At 45.7% G+C, this 25477-nt stretch overlaps 1 protein-coding gene across 1 annotated transcript in view; it reads right to left on the bottom strand.

Moving 5' to 3' along the window:
- Positions 1-25477, bottom strand: part of LOC119383126 (general transcription factor IIH subunit 1) — a 56928-nt gene that overhangs the window by 20206 nt on the left and 11245 nt on the right. The window contains exon 4 of the mRNA XM_037651133.2: positions 24616-24775. Within this exon, the coding sequence (XP_037507061.1) occupies positions 24616-24775 (160 nt within the window). The remainder of the gene's footprint in view (positions 1-24615; positions 24776-25477) is intronic.

The following is a 25477-nucleotide window of genomic DNA, read 5'->3' as shown; positions in this document are numbered from 1 at the left end:
AACCACTTCAAGCGCACGGACATCATCTGATAGTGGCAAACCAGTTATGCAAAAGCCCACGAGATGGAGGAAGCTTTCTAAGAAGGCAGTAGAATGTAAAGTCGGGCTAGTTGCAATGCATGCATGATTGAAGCAGCACTAAAGATGAAGACGAAAGGAACACAGAGTGCACAGGACGAGCGCTAAGAAGAAGCTTCTAAGAAAGAAAGCTCTGCAACTGAGAAAAAACTTCATTCTGGTCTGGAACTAGGATGAATTTTCCTAAACTGCCACACTTCCTTCACCTTTGAATGTCTTCCTGGCCCATCTATCCAATAACACAGAGGCTATTAAAACAATCAACAATGTGAGTCACACTGTCAAATGCATGAAAGGGTAATTTATCGAGGGCTCGTGTGACATAAAGAGCGAGAAGTGTGAGATAAGAATCTAATATGTACCCAAAAAAACAAGCAACACCCAAATCACAGCACAGATATTGACATATGAGGCCTAATGGTGCAAGCGCTAAGAATGGCAAAAGAACACCAGGCAGACCAACAAGGGTGGCCATTGAATCCAACCCCATGGGTCAAGTATGTCTGCTGTCTAACCGTCCCATCATAGAATCCAGAGCTTGATAATCACGATGCATGCACAGTCCAATCAGAGATGCCTCCGCTGCTATGGAACTCGTGAAAGCGTAGGAGAAATTTCAGGCGCTCTAACTGCACTTCACGCCAGGTAACAAACCTGATGATGTTGCACTAGCAACAAGTAAAAAAAAGGAAACATGGTTTACCGCTAGATGGATGAACACAAAGGCTAGCAAGGTAATCAACAGTGTGACAACTTTCAACTATTTTCTCCAGGACACAGACGAGCAAATACTTAGATACAAAGAATCCTGTTGCACAAGTTAAAACAATGCTAAATGACTAACAAATGAGCAATTCCAAACAGGCCTTTGTTGCCTTTGTCAATGATGTCAGTCTTTATGGTTATGACAGGCGTATGTCAATCCTTTGTCTAACTTCATAGATTTGCTTCATGAATATAACAGTGAAATGTTACCACCCATTTCATCATTTCTTAGTCCTTGTGTTTGTCTTTCAAACAGTAAACATGTCAATCCTCACCCCTCCTCTTTACTATTTTTAGTCTGGGTTGCAAGGACTGTCCACTGTCTATTTTTAACGGTTAGGTATGACGGAGAACAGAATTGGAGCTCAGAAAAACAATACCGGTGCCAGCTAGCTTATACGTCTTGATTATTTCTTTTACATTACGTCCCACATTACTTGGATGCAGTGATGCAGAAATCCACCTTCATTATGCTAATCTATGCTAGGTTAGGTTAGGTGAAGCTAAGCTGCTAAGCATATAATTCCATGATATGCTACAAAGCCCAGCAAAATGGCACTGTCATATCCTTTAACTATACCAGCTTTTGCCTGACTGTTTCAGTAAAAATTCAGCAGCAGCCCATAGCACTGTTATCTGGGGTGAGGCAAAACAGCGGTTTCTAAATAAAGAGACACTGCACCACTCAATGAGTTGTAATATAGTTTCCTTTGGGGGCTAGATGTAAAAGACAAGTTACAAGACAACATGGATGAAACTTTGCACACTAGGCTTATTCATTTTTACGTGTTATGCAGACTTTTCCAAAACGTTTCCGTCAGAATTTGCTGAAAAACCATAGTACTGCTTCTTGAGCAAAAGAAAATGTGGTTTCCAAAACATGCAGTACTAAATGCTTCAGCCATACAGTACTTGTGATAACTCTAGATAGTTGCAAAAAAGTTGGATAGCATGTTATGATCGAATAGTAGGAGTTGTACATCTTGCATAGCTTAGCCAAGTGGCCAAGCAGGGCATCTTCAAAAGCAGAGCACCAAACCCATATGCCACTTTTCCAGGCACAATAATAATTTCTGGGGCTTTACATGCGGCTTGTAAAACCTCATGATCATATCATGGTTGTCAGAAAAAAACAATATGATTATGAGGCCCGTTGTAGAGGAGGACTCTTTGGATTCACTTTGACCACCTGGGGTTCTTAACCAGCACCTAAGCCTACTTAAGTACATGGGAGTTCCTGCATTGTGTACCATCATAATGTGGCTGCCGTGGCCGGAAATTGAACCTGTGGGATGCTGCGTCGATGGAAGGACGCATCCCAACATAAAACATAACGACTGTTTAATAGCGTAGTAGCAGCAGCGGTGCGAGCATAGCGACACTGCGCTCAGTCGGGTAGCAAAAGAATGATAACTTCCGAGCTTCACAGCTTGGTTTTAAAGCCACCGTCGATGACATAAGCCTCCCGTGACGCTGCGGTGGCGCTGTCCCTTATCGGAGACGTGGTGTAGCATGCAGCCGTGTCACGCTGGGCTAGCGAGTGACAAGGCGGAGGCTGCGCCGGTTTGTGCGCAGTGTGTCGGCACATCACCCCCCCCCCCGCGGAGTGCAGAGCCATCAGGGTCTGTAGAAATCTGGGAGGTGTACCAGACGTCCAGAGCGTGTCGTGACCGGAGCGGGCTGCAGCGTTGGCGGCGGCTGTGGATAGATGCCTGTGGAAGGAGTGGTACTGCCCGGTTCGTGCGAGGCGATGTATGCGGGCTTGAGCCGGTCAATCGAGACGCGGACGCCGTTCCCGTTCAGGCGCAGAGTGAAGTTTTTGTAGTCGCGATAGACAACCAGGTAGGGTCCACTGTAAGGTGGCTGGAAAGGCCTGCGGACGGTGTCATTGCGGAGGAAAGCGTGCGTACACGATGCTAGCTCCTTGAACACGAAATGTGTAGGCTTGCAATGGTGGGCTGCAGGTGACGGGCGTAAGGCAGCCATGGTGCGTCAGAGTCGGGCGACGAAGTCGGTGGGATCTGACGTCGTAGCGCTGGATGGCAGTGCAGCGAGGAATTCACCTGGGAGACGGAGTGGTTCCCCGTAGATGAGCTCTGCTGGTGTAGCATGGATGTCCGGCTTGAAGGTGGCGCGAAGACCGAGGATGACGGCTGGGATGGCCTCGAGCCAGGTTGAGTCCGCGTGGCACATAATGGCTGCTTTGAACTGTCGGTGGAAACGCTCGATCATTCCGTTGGTGCAGGGGTGGTAACTGGTGGTCCTCAAGCGTTCGAAACCGATGGTCAGCCCGAGTAGCTTGAAAAGGTGCGACTCAAACTGTCATCCTTGATCGGTGGTTACATGGCGGGGGGCGCCGAAACGAGCGATCCAGCCGGTGAAGAAGGCCGAGGCGACGTCTTCCGCGGTGATTCCCTCGAGAGGCCATGCCTCGGGCCATCAGTGTACCAATCGATGGCGGTGAGGCAGTAGCGATAGGGTCCAGCCGGGGGAAAGGGTCCTATGATGTCGAGGTGGACGTGCTCGAACCGACCGGAGGGCTGAGGGAATGTTCCGAGTGGTGACGTCACGTGCCTGGTGACTTTAGCGCGTTGGCATTGAATGCAGGAGCACGCCCAGGTGCGACAATCCCGCTGCATGGAGGGCCAGACATAGCGGTCAGCCACGAGGCGTGTAGAGGCGCGTATACCGAGATGGCTGAGGTTGTGGAGCTGGTTGAAAAGACCACGGCGATGGGACAGGGGTACATAGGGCCTGCTTCGTCCTGTCAACATGTCGCAACAGATTGTGGTTGTAGACCCTGGAATGGGGACTTGTTGCAACTGTAGTGAGGACCTGCCCTTGAGAAGTTCCTGCAGTTCGGCGTTCATAGTATGAGCCTCGGCGAGGACGTCCGCTGTTATCTGCACAGAGCTGATGGCTGCTGCACGTGAAAGCGCGTCGGCGACCACGTTGTCTTTCCCGCTGACATGTTGGATGTCGGTGGTGAACTGCACAATGAACGAGAGTTGGTTCTGCTGTACAGGCGGGAGCTTGTCGCGACGTTGACAGAAGGCATAGGTAAGAGGCTTGTGGTCGGTATAGATGGTGCAGTTCTGTGCTTCGAGAACATGGCGAAAGTGTTGTACTGCTTCGTATATTGCCAGAAGTTCTCTGTAGTAGGCTGGCAAAGTTGTCGGGGCGGCGGTCGTGGTTTCGTCGGCGGAACTGGTGGTTGAAGGGGTCGTTTTCCGAGCTGTGAGTTTCTTGGAAAAGAACGCCAAGGGATGCCAGGTGTTGTCCACGCGTTGCATGAGTGCGGCGCCGATGGCGAAGCCAGATGCGTCCGTGAAGAGTCCCAAGGGAGCGTCTGGCACGGGATGGTTGAGAAGCGTGGCGGTGCAGAGGGCGGCTTTGCATTCCTCGAACGTTTTCGCTAACGTCGGTGTCCACGCGACGGGTTGATTTCCTCGTAGGCCAGCCAAAGCATCACATCTGGGTCACCAGATGTGGGATGCCGTGTCGATGGAAGGACGCATCCCAACATAAAACATAACGACTGTTTAATAGCGTAGTAGCAGCAGCGGTGCGAGCATAGCGACGCTGCGCTCAGTCGGGTAGCGAAGGAATGATAACTTCCAAGCTTGGCAGCTTGGTTTTAAAGCCACCGTCGATGACGTAAGCCTCCCGTGACGCTGCGGTGGCGCTGTCCCTCATCGGAGACGTGGTGTAGCATGCAGCCGTGTCACGCTGGGCTAGCGAGTGACGAGGCGGAGGCTGCGCCGGTTTGTGCGCAGTGTGTCGCCACAAACCCATGCCCTCGAGCTTAGCAGCAAGGCTTTTCTATGCACAGTAGGAAATATATGATTAGTTTGAATGCCTCGTCAATCTTCCCGCAAGCACGAAGGATAAGTTTCCCTAACCAAAGGTAACCTGTGCAAACCTTACTCTTCCCCCGACTTCATCTAGAACGGCTAAATTTCTTTACACTTATTGCTTTTCAAGGTGTTCATCACAATGTGTGTCACATGTTCTGCAGAATTGAACGTGCTCATATACTACACCAGGGGTCTCATCTCATCTCACCAGGGGACTCATCTCAGCTAGCGGGCCACAGTCATGAAATTTAGTCCAACAAGGGCTGGCACACTGAAAGAAAGTCGGAGGGAGCGGGTGGGGTGCTAGAAATTTGAACAAAATGTCAGCTAACATTGCAATTTGAAAGAACGCCTTTCCCATATCTCATAGATGGGTCATATCTGAACAGGATTTGACGTCAGGTTTCGAGAAATATATCGATACCGATCTGCAGAATGACTAAAATTCCAAAATAGAGACCAGTCCCCTCTCTGTAGCTTACCCGAACAAAGCATTCTTAATCGTAATAGGCGAGAAAATAATGCGAATACCACTTAGCAAAGTCACAAAAGTTTATTCCTTGTGAAGCCATGGGCCGCTAGCAAAAGGTCCGCAAGCCGCCTGTTTGAGACCCCTGAACTACACAGAGTGACAAGAATATTTCTTATTCAACCTTATGCTCTTGAAGTTTTGGCAGGAACGCAACCCTTGTAACTTACATAGTGACTTGTAGACTTCTAACTTGCATAAAATGCATGCACTAAAGCATTCCTGCAAGCTTTTGTTCCTGAGACATACAACTGCACTAGCCACTATGAGAAAAAAGAAAACTCCTGACATGACTAATGCCAAGCTGAATAGTATAATAAATAAATAATGAACATTCAGTGCCAACAAAGCTATCCCACACAAGCTCTTCTACATGAATGGGTGTTCTAGTTATTCACATATCATGGAGCTATGAATTACTTCACAGCGCCCATAGCAATATTCACAACACGGCAATTATTGTTATCAATCAAAGTTTCATAAGATCACTTATGATATCACTGAACTGTAAAAAAGCATTAAAATTCTTGTCATGAAAGCTTATACCAGCTTCACGAGGAAATTGGCAGTGAAGTGCTGATGTTTCCATGAAGGTATTGTTGCATGTTTTTGCTGCAAGCCAGTACGACATGGGCATCTGACAAAGCAACCAACTCCTAAATAACAGCCTCTACCATTGTAGCATACCCTGTTTATGTGGCTCTAGCTATGTCACAATTGGCCCAGCATGTTGATCTCCAAACATTACGCTACATGTTGCATGCAATTTGACACATAATGTTAAGTTTGCGTTATTCACAAGGGTATCTAGTTTGACTAGTTGACAATAAAGACATTTTTAAATAGTGCAGGAATGCATCTCTATCCATCAGACAGCCCACATCACAAAGCATCATTCCCTTCAAAAACTGCCCAGCATACAATATGATTATCAGACAGCAATAGCCGGCTTTAATAAGTGAGTTTTTGATAGTTCTCTCGCTTTCTATGCAAGTTCCTTCTGTTGTTGGCAAGGAATGTTGCGTTAAGTGTGCTTAATATCCCTGAAATGTCCTCTCACCTGGTTTGAGCACTGCGAAAAAATGTGGCACATGATCAGGCTGTGGCTATTGCGTTTGCAAAGCATGAAGAGGCTCTGTGTCAAAAAAAATTATCTAGATTTCTAATGGAAAAGCATGTGCCTTTCTTCTTGAGCAAGCTGTGCTTCGAGTGACAGTTAAAAGTCACACGCACTAACTCTTCTTTGAATGATGGTTACTATGGCACATTACTTCAGCTTATTGGCCATTGCAGAGTGCAATGCCACAGCTGCAAATGTATTACGGAGCAGAATAGAAATAGACGGAAAGGAGGTGAAAGTCATCACAAAACAGGACACACCGGTGAGGGGCCCATTAAAGGAGCAGTGACACAAAAATTTTGCATCTTGTTTTTTCGGTCGCAATAAGTAACTAGTGACCCACTTATCAAGGCTGGAAAGCTCGTTTGCTTGCAACGGTTAATGATTTGGAGACGGTTTTATAGCGCTCAGTCACAGTTTCAGTTTCAGAAAGCGCCGAGTGAGGCTGGACCCGGAGTGGTTTTCATGTAAACATAGCTGGCTACATGAGCACATGAAACCGCGTGCCCATGAGCACCCCATTGACAACTCTTTTCAACAAAGGCTTCCTGGGTGCTGCTGTAATCCTCTCAGACGTTGTAAATATGCGTGATCCCCCCCAAAAAGGAACTGGCGAGGCAAGGACATCAGCCTTTGTGCTCCCGCGTAAGTCTCCCCCCTCTTTCATTTGAAAAGGTCTGCTAGGAGAAAGCGCTAGCAAGGATCGTGGCAGCGAACACAAACTCGTGATGCAGGTGGTGGTTGGTCGTTTACATGACAACCAAAAGTGCATTTCATATGCAGTGGCGCCACATGCACTTTAAAATTAATTTTGAATATGTTCTAGGCTATATTGTCCATTGATATGTTGCAGATGATGCATGTGTGTCCACGCGAGTCTATGCAACATGTTATCTCGCCTTTAAAATTTTGTGTCAGTACTTCTTCGAGCTTTGCTAAGACAGATGCTGCTACTAAAGCAGTCATTAGTCTGTTGATCATATGAGTCAGGGACATGTGCGATTATCAGTGAAATTTGAGTTATCCAATAAAGGTCAATTTCAGGATCGATTTAATGAAAGTTTGGGTCCGTAGAAATGCATAGGCATTGACCGGAACATTCGGTTTAAGCAATGATCAACAAACTAAATTAATGTTGCCAAATCATTAGCACTTCAGCAGTAAATATTACTTCACAGATTCTTGAAAACCATTAGATAGCACCTACTTTTTAAAAAGAATGTAACCAAACAATCACATACAGTAGAGACTGTGTTAAAAAAACCCTCAACACTTTTTGAATATACTGCAGGGTTCATGCTGGTTTATATGGCAGAAATTCAAGGGTTTTCAAGGACTGTGTGTGAATCTTCAAGGACCACATTGTCCATTACAAACCCAATTAGAACAAATGTTCAGTTCAAAGGGAGATGGAGGCCAGAAATAAAGAGAATTGGTCAAAAAAACATGGCTGATCCCTCCATCGTAGGAATCTGTATAACACAAAAGTGAGATGTGTCTTCACAGAAGTAGTTGATTGTTTATTGCACATTGATATATGAGAGCTTGCACAATGTCTATTGGTGTTTGGCAGCTATAGCACCGTTTGACGCGGATGCACCCACGTTGACACCTAGTGGCAAATCTCCATCCCGACGACTAACACCCATGATGATGATTTAAGCATGAGGTAGCTGAAGTTGCTGACATATACCTGGACACAGCATATAGTGAATCCCGCACAAAGACAGCATGAACAAGCTCATAATAGATGCTTGTACTCAATATGCACTCCTTCAAAGCGCCGTCAATTGAGGAGAGAAACGGCAAGGTGTGTACTCCCCACTAATAGGGTAACTAACCTACATGGTAGAAATCAAGACACACTGTTGATCAAAAAGGTTTTGTCAAAATATAATAACGTTTCAGCTTCCACACGGAAGCCTTGTTCACTAAGCTGGGAGGCCAAAGCTTTCAGCTTAAATCCGCATCAATAATCACTTCAAGCATCTTGCCTATGTAGGCGGTAGAATGAAGCGATTATTTACGCGGATTTAGCTGAAAGCTTCGGCCTCCCAGCTTAGCGAACAAGGCTTATGTGTGGAAGCCGAAATGTTATTGGTCGGCGTTCAGTGTTTTTATTTCTACCATGCCAATACATCCCAACAAAATCATATTTCGTCCAATTCTCAATTTCAGGGTAACCTACACCTGTGCTCATGCATACACTATCACACTGTGCTTCATGAATGCGGGAGGCAGAGGTTCATAGCTTGAGCTGTGAACGTGCAAAGGCTGTTCCGCTTCCCGCTCGCATGTGTCTCGCTCCACCAGCGCCACCAAGGCGCAACATTCGCTGGCCAACGTTGTTGCCTGTCTGTGGCACTTATCGCAGTGCCGCAGAAAGGCAATGACGTCGACGAGCGAATGTCGCGCCTTGGTGGTCAGTGCCATCGCACTCGAAGCAGTAGGCAGCGGACAAACTGTTGGTGCACGTGGAAGCTGTACTACTCTGGCGACAAGCCATCACACGCTAATGACATCTTCGACTGGTCGTTTCCGTCCTCCAACTTAAAGGTGAACGGATCCGGCGTTACCCACACTCTGAGGCAGAGCAAAAACATGCAAGCCAAACATGAAACTCGCTGTCGGCCAAAAGCTGACACAGAAGGAACCACATGCCTGCAGCTAAAATCCAGTTTCCAGTCGAAGCCGTGTTGAAGCCTAGCCGAAGCTCCCCACGCTTTCAAGCAAAGTGGCAGATGTGTGAATGCAGCAAGCGAACACTCTGCTGGTCGAATAGCTGTCAATAACATGCTTGCCAAAATTGACATCGTTCCATTTGATTTGGTAAGCGAGAGTGAAGGGTGTTGAGTGCGTTCCACAGGTTGAGCCCAGGGGTGAATGAGTCTTGTGAGGTGTGCCCTTTTTCCTCCATGTGACAAGCGTCTTCAAGGGAAAAGAGGGTGTCTCAAGGCTTGATTCCCGGAATGCCCCTGTGTGGCTACTGTTCTGTGTTCTGTGGCTGGGTTCTGGCGGCCATCAAAGAGTGAGCGCTGCATGTGCGACGGTGGCAGAGAAAGTGACAGTGCATGCGAAACAAGCGAACTGAAGTGATTGTGACTGAGCAATGTGTGTGCTTGTATGGGGAATATTACCTCCTTTTGAATGATTTCTAATTCAGTTTTCTTCTCATAAATATTTACGGTTTTCTGCTTACCCTATGTGTGTTTACTTTGGCCGTTGTTAGCACTTCTGCCATCAGATTTGCACACTGAGGTCCAGCTGTCGCCTTGTTGGGATAATTTCAAACAAAAGGGAAGGCTGACTGCTCGAACGAAGCGTTCACGACAGGTTCTCTCTCCTCCGTTTTCGCTACTTGCTACTTTCATGCAGTGAAAACAGCGAAATTATGCCAACAGTGAGGTTCCATGATGTGTGTTAAAATTGTGGCTCAGCCATGTCAGCTCCATCACCATGCCGCGAAATTTATTTATTTATTTATGTATTTAGTTATTTTCAGATACTGCAGCCCAGTTACAGGGCTTTCGCAGGAGTTGGTACAATGCAAGAAATAATGAAAACCAAAAATGTGGGATACAAACAAACCATTACAGGTCAAAGAAATGCAAAAATCACATAGACAGAATTATACAAACAATGTAAAACAAGAAGCGAAGATTAGGGTATACAGTCTTTTAGTGCCTTCAAAAATCCGTCTTTCTGTAAAGAATGAATGTGACCTGGTACGTATTTCCACATTTCAATACACTGGGGCGAAAATGTGCATTCGAAGAAGTCAATGTGAGGACGAAACACAGATATGTTAAGTGCATGGATGTTTCTGGTGGATGTTACTTTGGCAGGTGTTATATAGCTGTTGCGCAATGAATATTGTGGCAAATTAAAGAAACAGTGAAAAAGTTTCAGAGACTCAACGTCGCGTCGTTTAGAAAGTGAAGTTGAAGCAAGGTGCGTTACATGGGATGATGGTGAGAAATGAAAATCATAGCGCCTGTAAACAAAACGCATGGCTTTTTCCCGGATGGATTCGATGTGTTTTATGTCACCGATTTTGTAAGGGTACCATACAGTGGCACCGTACTCAAAGATCGGTCATACGAGTGTTTTCAATGTTTACAGCTTTGTTTCCTTTGGAGTTAAATGTAACGAACGATTCAAATATCCAAGTTTTTTTAGGGCTTTTTTGCAAGTTATGTCGATTTGATTAGACCAAGATAAGTTTGAGGTGAAAAGGACGCCGAGGTACTTATATTGTGAGACACGCTGCACTACATAATGTTAAATGAATAATTAAACATTTATGGAGTTTTCTGCCTGCTGAAACACATGGCAGTTGTCTTTTGAAAGTTAATGTTCATCTGCCAATTTAGACACTACCTGCAAAAGTTTAAGAATGAACTGCTGAGTGTACTATCAATCAATCAATCAATTTTATTTGGCATTCATTACAGAAAATTAATGAACACGAGGACAAGAACAAAAAGCTGCTATCTAGCAGCTTGATAAAGGTCCTTGCCCCAATTATTGACAACGAAAAAACAACGTACCATGTATCTAAACATCTCTAGTGCTACATTTCTACTAAACATTTTTGGTTCTCATATCTAGCAGAGTAGTTAACAAAAGATCCCTCTGTCATAGGAATCGGTATAACACGAAAGTGAAACGTGTCGTCACAGAAGTAGTTGATTGTTTACAGTGCATTTCTACACGAGAGCTTCTACAATGTCTACTGTTGTTTGGCAGATATAGCACCGCTTGATGTGGATGCACTCGTGCTGACGCCTATGGCACATCTCCGTACCGACGACTAACGCCCATGATCATGGTTTAACCCTTGCGGTAGCTGAAGTTCTTAACATATACGTGGACACCGCATATGATGAATGCCGAGCAAATATGGCATCAACAAGCACGTAATAAACACTGATACTCGGTATGCACTCCTTCAACGCGTCGCGAAACGTGAAGAGAAACGCTACGCGCGTCGTGTCTTCCCTCTAGCTATGCCTCTAGACCGGCCATTAATTCTCACAAGGCGAGCGGGGAACGCCATGCGACAGCCAGGCGGGCGTCAGAGAGCTATTTTTCTATATGAATAGATGCCATGAGCGAGCCTGGGGCTAAAGGCAGCACCTCGCGGTGTGTTAAAGTGTTGACGAAATTACACTTCTATTGGAAATGCACTGAATGGGACGGTCGTAGCAACGGCATGTTTGTTTTTTGAGCCTGGTGGCACACATGTCACCGTCCCGTTATAAAGGGGACGCTCACAGCATTCATCCATCCATCCAAGAGCACTGCGACAGGAAAGTGTGAAAGATAAAAGGCGCGTTCGTGCAGCCGCCGTCATGTGTTTGGCGGTAGCTCTGTGGGCTAAACGACCGCCAGCTATCGTCGCGGACCGAGAGGTCATGGGTTCGACTCCTGTCAATGGAACCTTTTCTTATAGTTTTTTTCTTTGCCATTTGATGGCATTCATTTTGCTGACGTATTTCCGTGATGGAAATAAGTCATAAAAGTCTTGGTGGACCCCGACATAAAACACTTTCGTGCCATAAGTAAAGAATTACAGCGAAATTAATACATGACAATTGTGAAGTACATGCTTTGTTTGAGCAAACAAAAGATGTTAAAAATGAAAAACAGTGCATCACGGAAGCAGAAATAATGCACAATAATGGAAATGCACACAATGAGATATACAAAATTTGCATACGCTATAAAGACTATTATGCATTCATATATAAACATCATAACTATGCTTATGGAAAAATAAAGCATATGTATAATTCAACTTCAAAAAGAACTGAAAAGCTTAGAACAGAATATGCAACAGGCAAATCGTTTTACAGAGATAGCGTAACATGCTATGATGATCACAAGGTGATTTGATTACGTGATACAGAATGCAATCATCAGTGTGAAGACGAATTTGAGTGCAAATGGCGCACGTGGCCAATGGATCTACTCTTCTGCCTCATGCATCGGGAGTACAAATATTATTTTCCATTGTTTGTTAACAGCCAACTTTTCTTTTTTTTTTCCTGTTTCAGTCTTATACATGTGGCATGTGATAAAAAAACCTTCAGTTGATAGTCTGAGCTTGTCCCAGTCTATTTGTCATCCGTGTTCTCTACCGCGCTGTTACATCGATCATGAATCACCAACTGGCCCAATCGTCCACTTTGGTTGAGTGGAAACTACGCCTGGTAGGCCATTAATATATAACAAAAAAGTAAGGACCCTAGCACTGATCCCTGGGGCACTCCGGAAGACATGCGCACTTCATACGAATGGAAAGTGTTCAAATGTATGCAATGGTGACTGTTGGAAAGAAAACTACTAATCCAGTCAACAAGGAAAGGGTTTAGTAAGAGATTGAGCTTATGTAGTAGTTTTGAATGATTAACAGTGTCAAAGGCTTTCGAAAAGTCTATGAATAATGCATCCACCTGAAGAAGACCTAAGTCAAGAGCTCGAGATATATCATGAGTGAATTCTGCCAGCTGGATGATGGTACTGAATCCACGCCAGAAACCATGTTGTGCATTAGGCAGGAGTTGTTAGATACATGGAAAGTGATGATGTGTTGTTGCCTCTATGAAATATGACACGTGTGATTGCCAGCACAATGATTCGAGGCTTTTTAAAATTATTTTGTGGACGTCGTACTCTTAATAATAATAATAATAATAATAATAATAATAATAATAATAATAATAATAATAATAATAATAATAATATCTGGGGTTTAATGTATCAAAACCACGATATGATTATGAGAGACGCCGTAGTGAAGGGCTCCGGAAATTTCAACCACCTGGGGGTTCTTTAACGTGCACCTACATCTAAACACACGGGCCTAAAACATTTTCGCCTACATCGAAAATGCAGCTGCCGCAGCCGGGATTCGATCCCGCGACTTTCGGGTCAACAGTCGAGCACCATAACCACTAAACCACCGTGGCGGGGCAATGTCGTGCTCTTGAACGCAAGCAGACATGTTGCCATGTTGGGTTAGGTAAGCAGCCCTTAACTCTTTCATTACAGCATAAAATTGACCAATTTACAGTGCTTCCAGAAAACATCTTTTTTTCTCTTGAACAACTAAACGCATTTAACATTAGAATACATGAAATTGTAGCTTATTGGTGACGCTTTTTATATAAAAAATGGAAATGCTGTCAGGTTTACAATTATTAAGATTTTATTTGTCAAATAAACAAAATAAATGCAATGAAAGGTATAAACAGACAGAAATAAGTGAATGTACTCGGCTACAAAATTATTTTCGTAATTCTGAACTATAGAAAATGTTGACAGTCCCCTTAGCTGTGCTTTCCATATACAGTCGACGTCCGATTTCCCGGACGTCCGAAATTCCGAACATGCCTGATTTCCCGGACTCATCTGTGCCACCGTCAAGTTCCCCATAGAGTCAATGTATTAAAAAGTCCGAAATTACGAACGCTTATAGCCTTTGCCATCCGATTTCCCGGACTTTTTACTGTTAACCGCCGACCCAAAGTCACCACCGACGCCGCCATTTTGGTTGTTTTCCTATCCTCGAACCCACCATACTCGCATCGCAGGTGTGGCCAGCAGCACCACCACACCGTGCCGCGGCTGCCGTAACCTCGAAACCGCACGTGTCAATCCATTGCCAGCCGTAGCTTAGCCAAGCCAAACCTCACTGTGTTCGTTCACGTGTTGTTTTGTCAGCTCTGCCAGCTCTGCGGTCGTGTCTGCGGTTGATCGTTTGCTGCTGCACGCTATCTTCAGTGATCAAGTTTCCCGACCTCCAGCATCCACCGAGTTCCTAGCTGTTTCGTGCTGCGCTTTTCGTCAAGCGGATTCGCCGTTTACAGCATGGCACCGACTGCTCCTTCGTCTTCGTCCGCGCCTTCGAAGCGCACAAAGCTTACGATGGAGAAGAAAGCCGCCATCATTGAACAAGTCCAAAGTGGTCGATCGCAGACAGAGGTGGGAAGGGAGTTCGGAATTTCGAAGCAAACTGTTTCGGACTTCATCAGAAACAAGGCGAAGATCTTGGAAGTGGCTGCCATATCAACCGGGGCTGGAAAGAAGAATGCGAGTCAGGGTGTTTACCCGTAGCTCGAGGAAGCGCTCCTCGTGTGGCTCAGTGCCATGATCGCTAAGAAAATCCCGGTGTCAGGCGACATCCTGAAGCAGAAGGCGGAGGTTTTCGCGCTTCAGATGAACGTGAAGGACTCCAAGTTCAGCGATGGATGGTTTCGCAATTTCAAGAGCCGCAATGACTTGAAGTTCAAGAAGATGTGCGGAGAAAGCGGCGCCGTCGGCGATTCCGTTGTCGCCGAATATCGGGATGGAAAGCTGCAGTCCTTGCTTCAGCAGTTTCCACCTAATGATATTTTCAACTGCGACGAAACTGGACTGTTTTACAAGCTGTTGCCAGAGAAAACGCTTGCATTTGCTGGTGACCCCTGCCACGGCGGCAAGCACAGCAAGGAGCGGCACACTGTCCTCGTTGGCAGCAACATGTCAGGCAGCGAGAAGCTTCCGTTACTTGTAATAGGCAAGTCGAAGCATCCAAGATGTTTCAAGGGGGCAGTAACTCTGCCTGTTCTCTATGAAGCTAACAAGAAGGCGTGGGTAACGCAGCAGCTATTCGAAGCGTACGTGAGCAAGCTGGACAGAAGGTTCGAGCAGCAAAATCGAAGAGTTCTGCTGTTTGTGGATAACTGCGCTGCGCATGGCCACATCAAGGACTTCAAGGCTGTATAGATTGAATTTCTGCCGCCAAACACCACAGCAATCCTGCAGCCGATGGACCAAGGTGTGATTTGTAACTTGAAGCATCATTACAAATCACGCGTGCTTAGCCGCATGGTGCTCTGCTCCGACAGCGGGAAAAGCTACGCTGTTGACCTCAGGTCTGCCGTCGGCATGCTAGCGGAATCGTGGAAGGCGGTTACGCAAGAGACTCTGCGGAACTGTTTTCGACACGCGGGCTTCACACTCGACGCCGAGACAGCCGTCTCGCCCCAAGTGGACAGCGTGTGTGACGAACAGCCATCCGCGGACGTTGCCTTCGACGACCTGCACGCTGCCAGCGTGTCGATTCCAGCCGGGATAACCTTTGAGGGCTTCGCCGACGCTGACAAAGACCTCGAGCTATGTGCGGAGTTGACCGATGACGAAATCATTCGTCAAGTTACGGAGGATTCCGACGATTGCGACACCGAGAACGAAGAGCCAGCTCCTACACAGCCAACGAGCTCAGAGTTGACGCGAGGACTGATGACACTGTCATCGGTGTACAGCGGCACCATGACGTTGACTGAAATTGAGGCAGACATGATCGCGGGCAAGCGGACCGTGCAAAAGAAAATAAGCGACTTCTTTGCGCCCGAGTGCTGACCTATGAGGTAGCACCGGCCAAGTCGTTTTTTTTTTTGTTTTTTTTATAAAGGCTCTTTTCAGAGCCACCTAAACGATGCATTGGCTGAATTGCAATGGGAATCTTGTACTCCGGCCGTGACCCTCTCCATCAGCGAAAAATATCTACCAAAATGTGCGTTTTCACGTGCATTCATTTTTCTGGACTGCCCGATTTTCCGGACGTTTTCACGGTCCCTTGAGGGTCCGGGAAATGGGACGTCGACTGTACACCAATTCCGTACACCATGTTGTGCATTTTTCGGGACCCGTCAATCTAGCAGCGTTGAAGGCTGTGCCATTCAGCAAAGCAGTCGCGTGAGGGCAGAAAGCAAAGGGATACATACGTTTCAAGTGGAGCAGAAGACATTTGTTCTGTTCTGTTCCTTTGTTTTTTCATAGCGAATCTTGCAATTTTTCCTCTTCATTCTTTTTGGTTGGTGCCGAACGGGGTCCAAGGGTGAGAAGGGGGGGGGTGGGGGGAGCACGAGCATGTGCGACTTCGTCGCATTCAAAAATCTGCTGAATTAATTCTTCCCTAAATGCAAGCTGGTCGAAGTAAGTGCTTCGAGAAAGCTCGGGCGCCGCTGAGTTTTCTTTTCGGTGCTCCTGGAATAGTATAAAACTGTTCACACACACAATGTCCACACAGTGAAAGAACAGTGTCTTCCAACAGCGCATGCATTTCCTAAGCATGTTGTACGTGGCAATTATTTGGTCGAATTTGTCAATGCCTAACATTTCACCATTGTATCCATGGACAAGGAGTGGTTTTTTATGACTCTCAGAGCCCACTGGGCCCCCCTTTTCTCTCTTCCTTTGACGGGAACATGCTGATTTGCAGTGTGCATAGTGCTCATGAGGTTTACAGCACGCCGGTCTTTCCACTGCATGTACAGGATGTTACCATCGCGGATCCATCGAACATCTCCACGCTGTGCCTTCTTTTCCCATGAAGAGTCTTTCAACTCAACTGGAACACAATGGCGGTCTTTGTGAGTTGTCCCGCATGCAAGATTCTTGCGTTCGAGGAGGTGTTCGAAAAGTCTTTTTGAAGTATAAAAATTGTCCATGTAAATTTTGTATCCTTGGTCCAGGTACACTGTGCAAAGCTTGTTCACCACGTCAAAGGCTAGACCATGTGGTCTTGGTGCCTCATGCTTTCCAGTATACACAAAAAATTGCAGGGTGTATCCTGTTCTCAAGTCCGCCAGCACCCAGAGTTTATACCCAAATTTTGTCACCTTGTCTCGAATGTACTGCCTAATTCCTGATCGTGCTTTAGATTTAACCATGCGCTCCTCAACAGAGAGGTCATGCTATGGTTGGAACAAGTTCACAGTTTCCTGATTGATGTGGCGCAGTAGCCAGGACACCCTCCAAGTCTTGCCATCCGGTGCCGCAGCTGCCAAGTCTTCTGGATCCCCTACACACAGGAAAGACAGCAGCGCGAAGAAACGGTCCCTCGGCATTATATTTCGTGGGAGAAGGCCACTGAATATTCTTGATGCTCTCCAGTACAAGTGCAGTCGTGGCACTGCAACAACTCCCATGTAGATGATGATGCCAATCAATCTCAGCATCTCCAGTGGAGTAACTTCTTCCCAGGAGCCGTCATCTCGAGAGTACGTCTGCCATTCCAGAATATGCATCCACGCATATTTACTTGTGTTGTCACACAAAGTCTTTACTGCTTCTGTTGTGAAAAGCGAGAGAAAAAAATCCAGCGGTCTCGAGAATCGACGCATGTCGCTCTGCGGCGCTGCTCCGACATAGGCACCAGGTTGTCTCGTGGGTGCAAACTTGATACAGTGTGGTGTATTCGGCAAAATATCCTGGCCATAGGTTGTTGAGACCCTAAACACAAAAATAAAACTGCAGTCATCAAATGTGAAGCGGGTTTTTGTAGCAATACAGCACGAAGTCAGAAACGAAGCTTACCTACGAGCACCTGTTGACGTCCAAGGCACTTGAGCGGGAACGTCTTCATCAGAGCTGAAATCTGACGATCCCACATCGTTACTAGATCCATCACTGCTGCTTTGATCATCAAAATGAGCAGTAGAAGCGGCCGAAGTGCTTGCAACAGGAGTCGGCTGTCGCGGCGCGGACGGGACACCATTCCGCCAAACATGACGAGACCTTCGGTTTAAAGTTACACTTCCAACGGCGCCTCCGCACGCGAAAAAAAAAAAAGAAACTGAAACTGAGAGTACTTCTCAGTAAGATTGCCAGATGGCGGTAGTTATCTGTAGCGCACTGGTTTTAAATTTTGTGGGAGATTCAAAGTCATCAGAACTCCGTGTCCGATGGCCTATTGCGCCATACTTAGGCTTGTGCAAATAGTAAATTTAAGGTTCGAAGCGAATAGTGATATTGGTCGAATAATTTCGAATAGAATTCGAATAGTATATATCGCATAATATAAAGAAAAACGAGCATATTTGTCATGACCCAACCAACCTGCACAACGTATTTTTAATAATGTAACAAGGCATGTGCAAATATCATTTTGGTTCAAAGGAAGTGGAAGCAACTTTCAATAGTAGCAGGATTTGGCTTTCGGTAGAATGCAAGTGATAACCTGTAAAATATGTTACATTTTAAAATTTATTACACTTGGAGCGTATAAGCTGGTATAACAAGTTTTTAGACTTAAAAATGCTGAAACGATGTGAGAGTAATATGTTCATTTAACCTTGAAGTGGGGCTTCGTGGCAGTACGGATTTTCCCTGGAAAGGTGTATTCATGGTATAGCACCGCTCCACTGCTGTGAAACCACCTTTACAGGGGGTTACAAGCGGACTAATATACACCTATTCGTTCATTTCGAATACTTCGAAATTTTCAATAATTTAAATTCGAATCGAAGCGAATTCGAATACTGTATTATTCGTTCGAATATTCAAAGTGCTCGAATATTCGCACAAGCCTAGCCGTACTGAAAGAGTTAAGGTACTTCAGAAGCTACCTTACAGAGGCTCCCTTTTCATGAACTTAAAGGGGCCCTGCAAGACCTTTCTTAGTTATATTGGAATAGTCTCATTATTGACGTATGACTCTTCATGAGTCATATGCCGCAAAAATTTTTCGAATCCGTCAAGTCTAAGTGGTGTCACCAAATTATAGAGATCACGTTCCGCAGCTTTCTCCCTCAACTCAACGCCGCGAGCGCGCGGAAAGCTAGGCAGCGAGTCGACGGAGGGAGCGCAGAGCGAGGCTCCGCCCAAGAGCGCCGGCGGAGTTCTTTTCTTCATTTTTTTCTCTCTGACGTCTGGGCGCAACCACGTGGTCTGTGCCGCCACTTCCGGTCGGCTTGCGTCGTTCTCGTCGAGCGGCGTCGATCGCACTGTGTATCGCGCGTGCTTGAAAACTGCGCGTCGGTTTGGTAATGTTGGGTGTGCACCTCGAACGCCGTAGTGTTTTCATCGCTCTGCCAACCACAGAAGCAAACCTGCGCGCTCGTTTGGAACGAATGACAGCTGAGATCGGTTTCGGCCCATACTCCGATACACCGCCTCGTAAGACGGCACTGGCAGACGACCCCGAAGCGCCGCCATTACCGGACGCCAGCATTGTTATCGGAGACACGCTGCGCCCGTGCCTCGGTCGGTCGTGAGAACGTGCCGACGATGCAGTTCTCAGCTGACGAGGCAACACTCGAACGGCTGCCACTCTCAACGGCAACCGGCGATGGTCAAAAGCACAGAAATATTCACGTTTTCGGCACTGCGCATGGCGAAGAAAACGGAACCACGCAACTACGAGCAGACGAGCTGTCGGTGAGACCAGAAGTGCTAATATTAATGTTTGTTCGGTGTTTTTAACGCAATAACATAATATAAACATACATATTATCTACTTATTGAACTCAAAATTAACAACGAAAGTAATAATGAGGGTGTTATCGTGATTATAACATCAGCCAATGGTGGAACTGCCGACAATCGCGTCATATTTTGTGGACTAATACATCATTTGTCGAGAGAAGAGGGAGCGATTTTCAGCTGACTTTGAGGATTTATTGTAAATTCCAGGCCGTGCGCATCGCTATAATATTTGGCTCGCGTGTTCTCGGGAGCCTCGACTACCGATCGGCAGCGCTTTTTGAGCATGCTCGAAAAGTGTTGCAGGGCCCCTTTAAAGGGGCCCTCCAACACTTTTCCAAGTAATCATCTGATGGCTTCATTAAGAGCTCATTGCCTCATGAACCGAGTGCCACGAAAATTTTAGAATCTGTCAAGTACGAGTGGAGTTATAGGGATTTGCCGCACGCTTTAAGCACTTTTTCTCTCCTTTCATACCAGCGAGCACGCTGAAAGCCGCGCAGGGAGGGACATGACAAGGGGCCAAGAAGATGCGTCCTTTCGTCAGTGCGTGTCATGACCTTGAGCACTTTTTTTTCATTTTTTCTTCGAATGCACGGCTTACTTTCAATTTGATCGCAAGCGCGTGCGGGCACGTGGTGGCATCCCACGGCTGACACAGTAACTATGCAGCTCACGATGCTCAAATCAGTCAACTGCCGTGGACTTGGGTATATGGCACAGTAATTTGGGTATATGTCTTCACTTGTTGAGAGAAGAGGGAGCGATGCCTAGCTGACTGAGAACTAATTGTAAATTCCAGGCCGCGGGCTGTGCTACAATGTTTGGCTTGCGCGTTCTCACGAGCCTCGACTACCGATCGGCAGCGTATTTTGACCATGCTGAAAAAGTGTTGCAGGGCCCCTTTAAGTTGGGCTAAAGGAGGCCACTGAGGGCAAGGTCTGTTCTTGAAACGCAGCAAGGAGCCCAAAAGGCAAGGAACACTAAAGAAAAGGGCGAGGTTGGTTTGTGAATACGGCGGTAAGTCCCATTTTGCCGTGCGTGACTCATCAAGAATTCTTCGCTGAGACCATGCAGGATGCCATGCTACAGTAGGTCTGAAACCGGGTCCAAGTGCACCTTCAGCTCTGAGGCCCTCATCCAGGCAAAGGAGAGAACCAGCATGGTTATCAGTTTATGAGAGATACTAAGCTTAACGATTGGTTTTGTGAGCGGAGAATACGTTGTGTTGATTGTAACTTTTTGTTTCTGGATGGTGCCACAACTAATACAGTAAAAGCTCGTTCATTCAGATTTCACGGCAGTGGGAAAACCTTCCGAATTAACCGAATGCCGAATTATCGAAAGTATCAAGAAAAGAATAAATAAATGTCTATTACATCATTTCACTTTCAGTTTCTTGAGGAATATGCAAATTCATTAATTATTTTGCATAAGAGCAGTGCAAAAGCCGCATTTTTCGTCATTTGCGAATTTGTTTACAATGTGAATGTGGCTCAGGAACCTCAAGTCTTAATCCGAAATGTGCTCTGAGCCCATTCCTTATTACGTATAATAATGTGATTGTCGATGACGACCATGCTTTTCTGAAAGCCAGCGGCCATTTTGGCCATCCGCGAGCGCAATTTTCGCTCCTTTGCATTGCATATTTGTGGCGATTCACGCTCGGCGCGTTCCGAGGTTCGTCCGAATTAACTGGGTTGTGGCCAAATATGACGGAATTAACGAGAGTTTGATGCCATTAAACAATACACATGCTTGCCGGGAACACAGAACACGTCCTAATTATTAGATTTTCTGAATTAACGAGTGTTGAATTAACGAGCTTTTACTGTATCCTCACCTGTACATATACGTCATTGCTATGAAACAAAGGGATTCATTTCATTGCCTTTGATCAAAGCAGGTTCCTTTGGCAAGCGCATGCATGTAGGTGCATGTGTGCAGACATCAGTTGGCACATATGTTTAGTGACACACACACAGTGCTACATGTGCACGAAATTATACACAACTAATGAAATCAGCAGACAATGATGCCAAGGAAAGCATTGGGGGCATTATTTATGGTTTCTTAACTGTAGAGTAACGATTCTCACTCAAATCGAAAGAAATCAAAGTGGACGAAAAGTCACCCTTTCCGTCGGTGGGATCCGAACCCACAACCTTCAACATTCGAAAGTTTGTTGGTTTGGATCCCACCGACAGAAAGGGAGATTTTTCGTCCACTTTAATTTCTTTCAATTCAAGTGAGAATCGTTACTCTACAGTTAAGCAACCACAAATAATGTCCCCAATGCTTTCCTTGGCTTAATTTTAATTGTCTGCCAATTTCATTAGTTGTGTATAATACAGAAAAACGAGGCCCTACTTGCAGTGTGGATTTTCCCTGGAAAGGTGTACTCACGGCACAGCACCCCGCCACTGCAGTGAAACCACCTTTACAGGAGGTTTACATATGGACTAATAATACAGCTATTCGTTCATTTCGAATACTTTGAAATTTCCAAGAATTTAAATTCGAATCGAAGTGAATTCGTATACTCTAATATTCGTTCGAATATTCAAAGTGCTCGAATATTCGCACAAACCTACTAAAAGCACATGGGATGTCACGATTTGACCATACAAGCCGCACATACAAAGTGGCAGCCAAGTAACACCAGAAATGCTGGACAACCCAGTATCAATGAGGCCTGATGTTTACAACTGTCCACTGGGTGCATGTTTGCTCGACTTACAACAACACTTCCACAATATTTTCAACAAACTCAAAGCAGAAATTTAGGATAATTCATATGTTCTCAAATACGATCACTGTATGTTTTCGAGAAATAAAAATGCAAGAAATTCAAATAGTACAGTCAAACCCGACTATATCGAACTTGGATAAAACGAATTATCCTTTATATCAAAATATTTTCACACATGACAATGCATTAACGTCAAAGCATAGGAAAACCTGTGGCTACATCGAACAAAAATAGCCGGGACACGTCCTATACCGACCATCAGAAAGTGTGAAACGACCCAGGAAGTCGGCTTTTCCTCACAAAAAGATGAGTTTCCCTCATGGAAGGGGACTTTCCCACATGCATTCAGGAGAGAAAGAGGTGGCAAAGCGCCATGCAGAGCGAGTAGAAACTGCCGTCACGAGCTTTCTCGTATGATCCTTCGCTGGTGCGCCCATCGGCCTGTCGTGCGCGGTCATTGGGGTCGCCATTCGCTTCTCCGCGATTCTCCGCTTCTTTTGTTAACGCGATGGCTGTGGTGAAAACGGAGCAACGCTATTCTCCACAAAGCTGGCGATGATCAACACTATCGAACGTGAACAGAAGTCTGACGTCGCCGCTGCGTACAGCATCATAAGAAGCGCGTTGAACACTATAATGAAGAACAAGGCCGACATAAGGGCCAAGCCGGGCTAGGGGAAGCTTCCAATGCCCGACGAGTATACGCGCAGCTGCATATGAAGACGTTGAAGCGGTGCTTACATCGATACTGTATTTTCTCGTGTATAACATGCCCCTGCATATAACTACAGGAAAATAAACACTAAAGAAAAGGTCCCTGCGTATTGCTGCCAAGCCGGCTTCCTTACATTATCGTGAAGCAGTTTCACAAAGCCAACTTGGGCAACGAAAATACAACAAATTTTTCAAAAGTTCTATATCGAATTATATGATATATCGAACTAATTTCCGTATTTGTGCGAGTTTGATATATGCGGGTTTGACTGCATTCCCAAAGGCTTGTAAAAATTTCAGGACTTCCAAGGCTCTGAAATTGAGCATTTCAATTTCACTACTTTTTAAGGGTTTCAAAGACTTGCGCATGAACCCTGATACTGTAGCACACTACTACATTCCACAGTGGTCCGACAATGGAGAATGGCATCTGTGTGGTGATTACCATGCTCTTAACAAGGCCACTGTTCCGAGCCTGGACCTAACTCCCCCCATCTAGGATTTTACATGAGCCCTTCATAGCTGCACCATTTTCAGCAGGTCAACCTAACGAAAGTCTACCACCAGATTCTGTACCCTCACCTATTCCTAAGACCGCTAGACCGCTATTACAGCCACCGACTGATGTACTGGACCTTCAAGGGGTCGAGGTAGCACCCGGAAAAACGAATTTTCGGAAAAACGAAAAGACACTTCATTTAACGAGCGGCTTGAAAAATTGGTCAGTCTGTTTCTGCGGGTAGCCACATTGCCCTACCAACAGGTAAGCTTGCGTGTCAGCGAGGATGACCTTCTTGCTGTAAGCAGCAAAAAGCACCATGAGGGCTCGCATTAGTTCAGAACTAGCCGGCAGCACAGTTACTGGCCTTCTTGCGGCCTTCTTTTCCATCACCAATCGGCTGTAATTTCTTCGCTTCAATGTTCTTGTCGAGGAGGTACACGAGGAAGGCAGCGTCGGCGCCATCAGTAACAACAAGGTGATGAAACCACGATCGGTTGTTGAAGCAGCAATGCAAACAGCCCAACCGACCACATGCGACACCGTAGGCAACTGATGAGATCAGCTGATGATACGCATGCAACGCGGGTTTGAGGCTGCAGAAAGACAAAATGGCAGTAGTGTTTGTGTTCTCGGCGGTTTTCGGTAGCTTTGGCTGGCTGTCGAAAGAAAGAGTCCAGAAAATCAAAGGTAAAGCATCTCAAACATCCAAAATTTCGGTCGGTGTCATGCACTGGAGCAGGTGATGGTGCTATGGCAATGTTCGGATGGTATTCAGGCAGGTCCGAAAAATCGGTCGGCGACTGTATAACACCCTTCGGCCTGTTCCAATATCTGTGCATATCCTTCGGACTTTGTCACAAACAAATTAAATTCCCGATTTTACCAACTTAGCAAAATTAAGGTGTAACTTTGCATATGTTCATACTCTGCTACATTACAGTTCTTGATTCATTTCACCTGCATGTGATTCTAGCATGAATCGGTGAGCAAACCAGAAGATGTACTACTCGGTGATGTACCAGCATGCATACAACTTATACGTACCAGCGGGATACGTCCTAAATATGGAGTCGATGATGTCAGCTGTGAGATTGTACTTGAGGCCCTCTGTGCCGTCTGTCTGCGGCTGGACGTCAACGAGAAATGCTGCCGAGACTCCAACAGGCTGTGATGCAGGGGACACCTGAGTGCTCCCGGCCTTCTTCTGTGCACCAGAAATAAATGCCAAGGCAAAGCCTGTTATAAGACTCATGTACCTCGACCAATGCAAAATCAGATCACAATGATACAGTAGGTATCACACTGAAGCGGATAGCTTCAGTCATAAAGTACGCATTAGTGTACGCGGCTTGTTTTTGCTAATTCTGTCAGCATAGGCAAAAAAATAAAACCACACAGCCACAGGTCGATATAACATTATGCCTTCCAAGTCTATGTCGCAATAAAAAAAAAAGAACCTTCTGCTTAAAAAAGGAGACTCCACTTTACGACAGCCTGCAACACAGTTCTACGCAAATACACTTCGCTAAGTATCTACCATGTTTGACAGATTTTCAAAACGCAACTTTCGGTTAAAAACCTTCCTTCCTCACAAGTAGCTGAAATTATAAATGACAAATATATGTGGTTGAGTGTACACGTAACTAAGAGTTCATTGACCTGTTTATCATGAGGACTTGTTAAGACTATTCACAAAGTAGTAAACTATATACCCGCATTCTCAGCTTTTTTTAAAATGATGTCTTTGAATGAGCATCTCTGAAATACACACTGAGGCATTTGGTACATGGAGATTATTCAATAGGCAAGAAGCACTACCTAATACGAGTGAACTCCATGAAGCCAAGTTTAGGAGGTCTAATAGAATAATTGTGCAGGAAGTCTAATTTTATAAGTATAATTGTGT

Source organism: Rhipicephalus sanguineus, chromosome 2, assembly GCF_013339695.2.
Source record: "Rhipicephalus sanguineus isolate Rsan-2018 chromosome 2, BIME_Rsan_1.4, whole genome shotgun sequence".
Lineage (NCBI taxonomy): Eukaryota > Metazoa > Arthropoda > Arachnida > Ixodida > Ixodidae > Rhipicephalus > Rhipicephalus sanguineus.
This window is presented reverse-complemented; position numbering and strand designations above follow the sequence as displayed.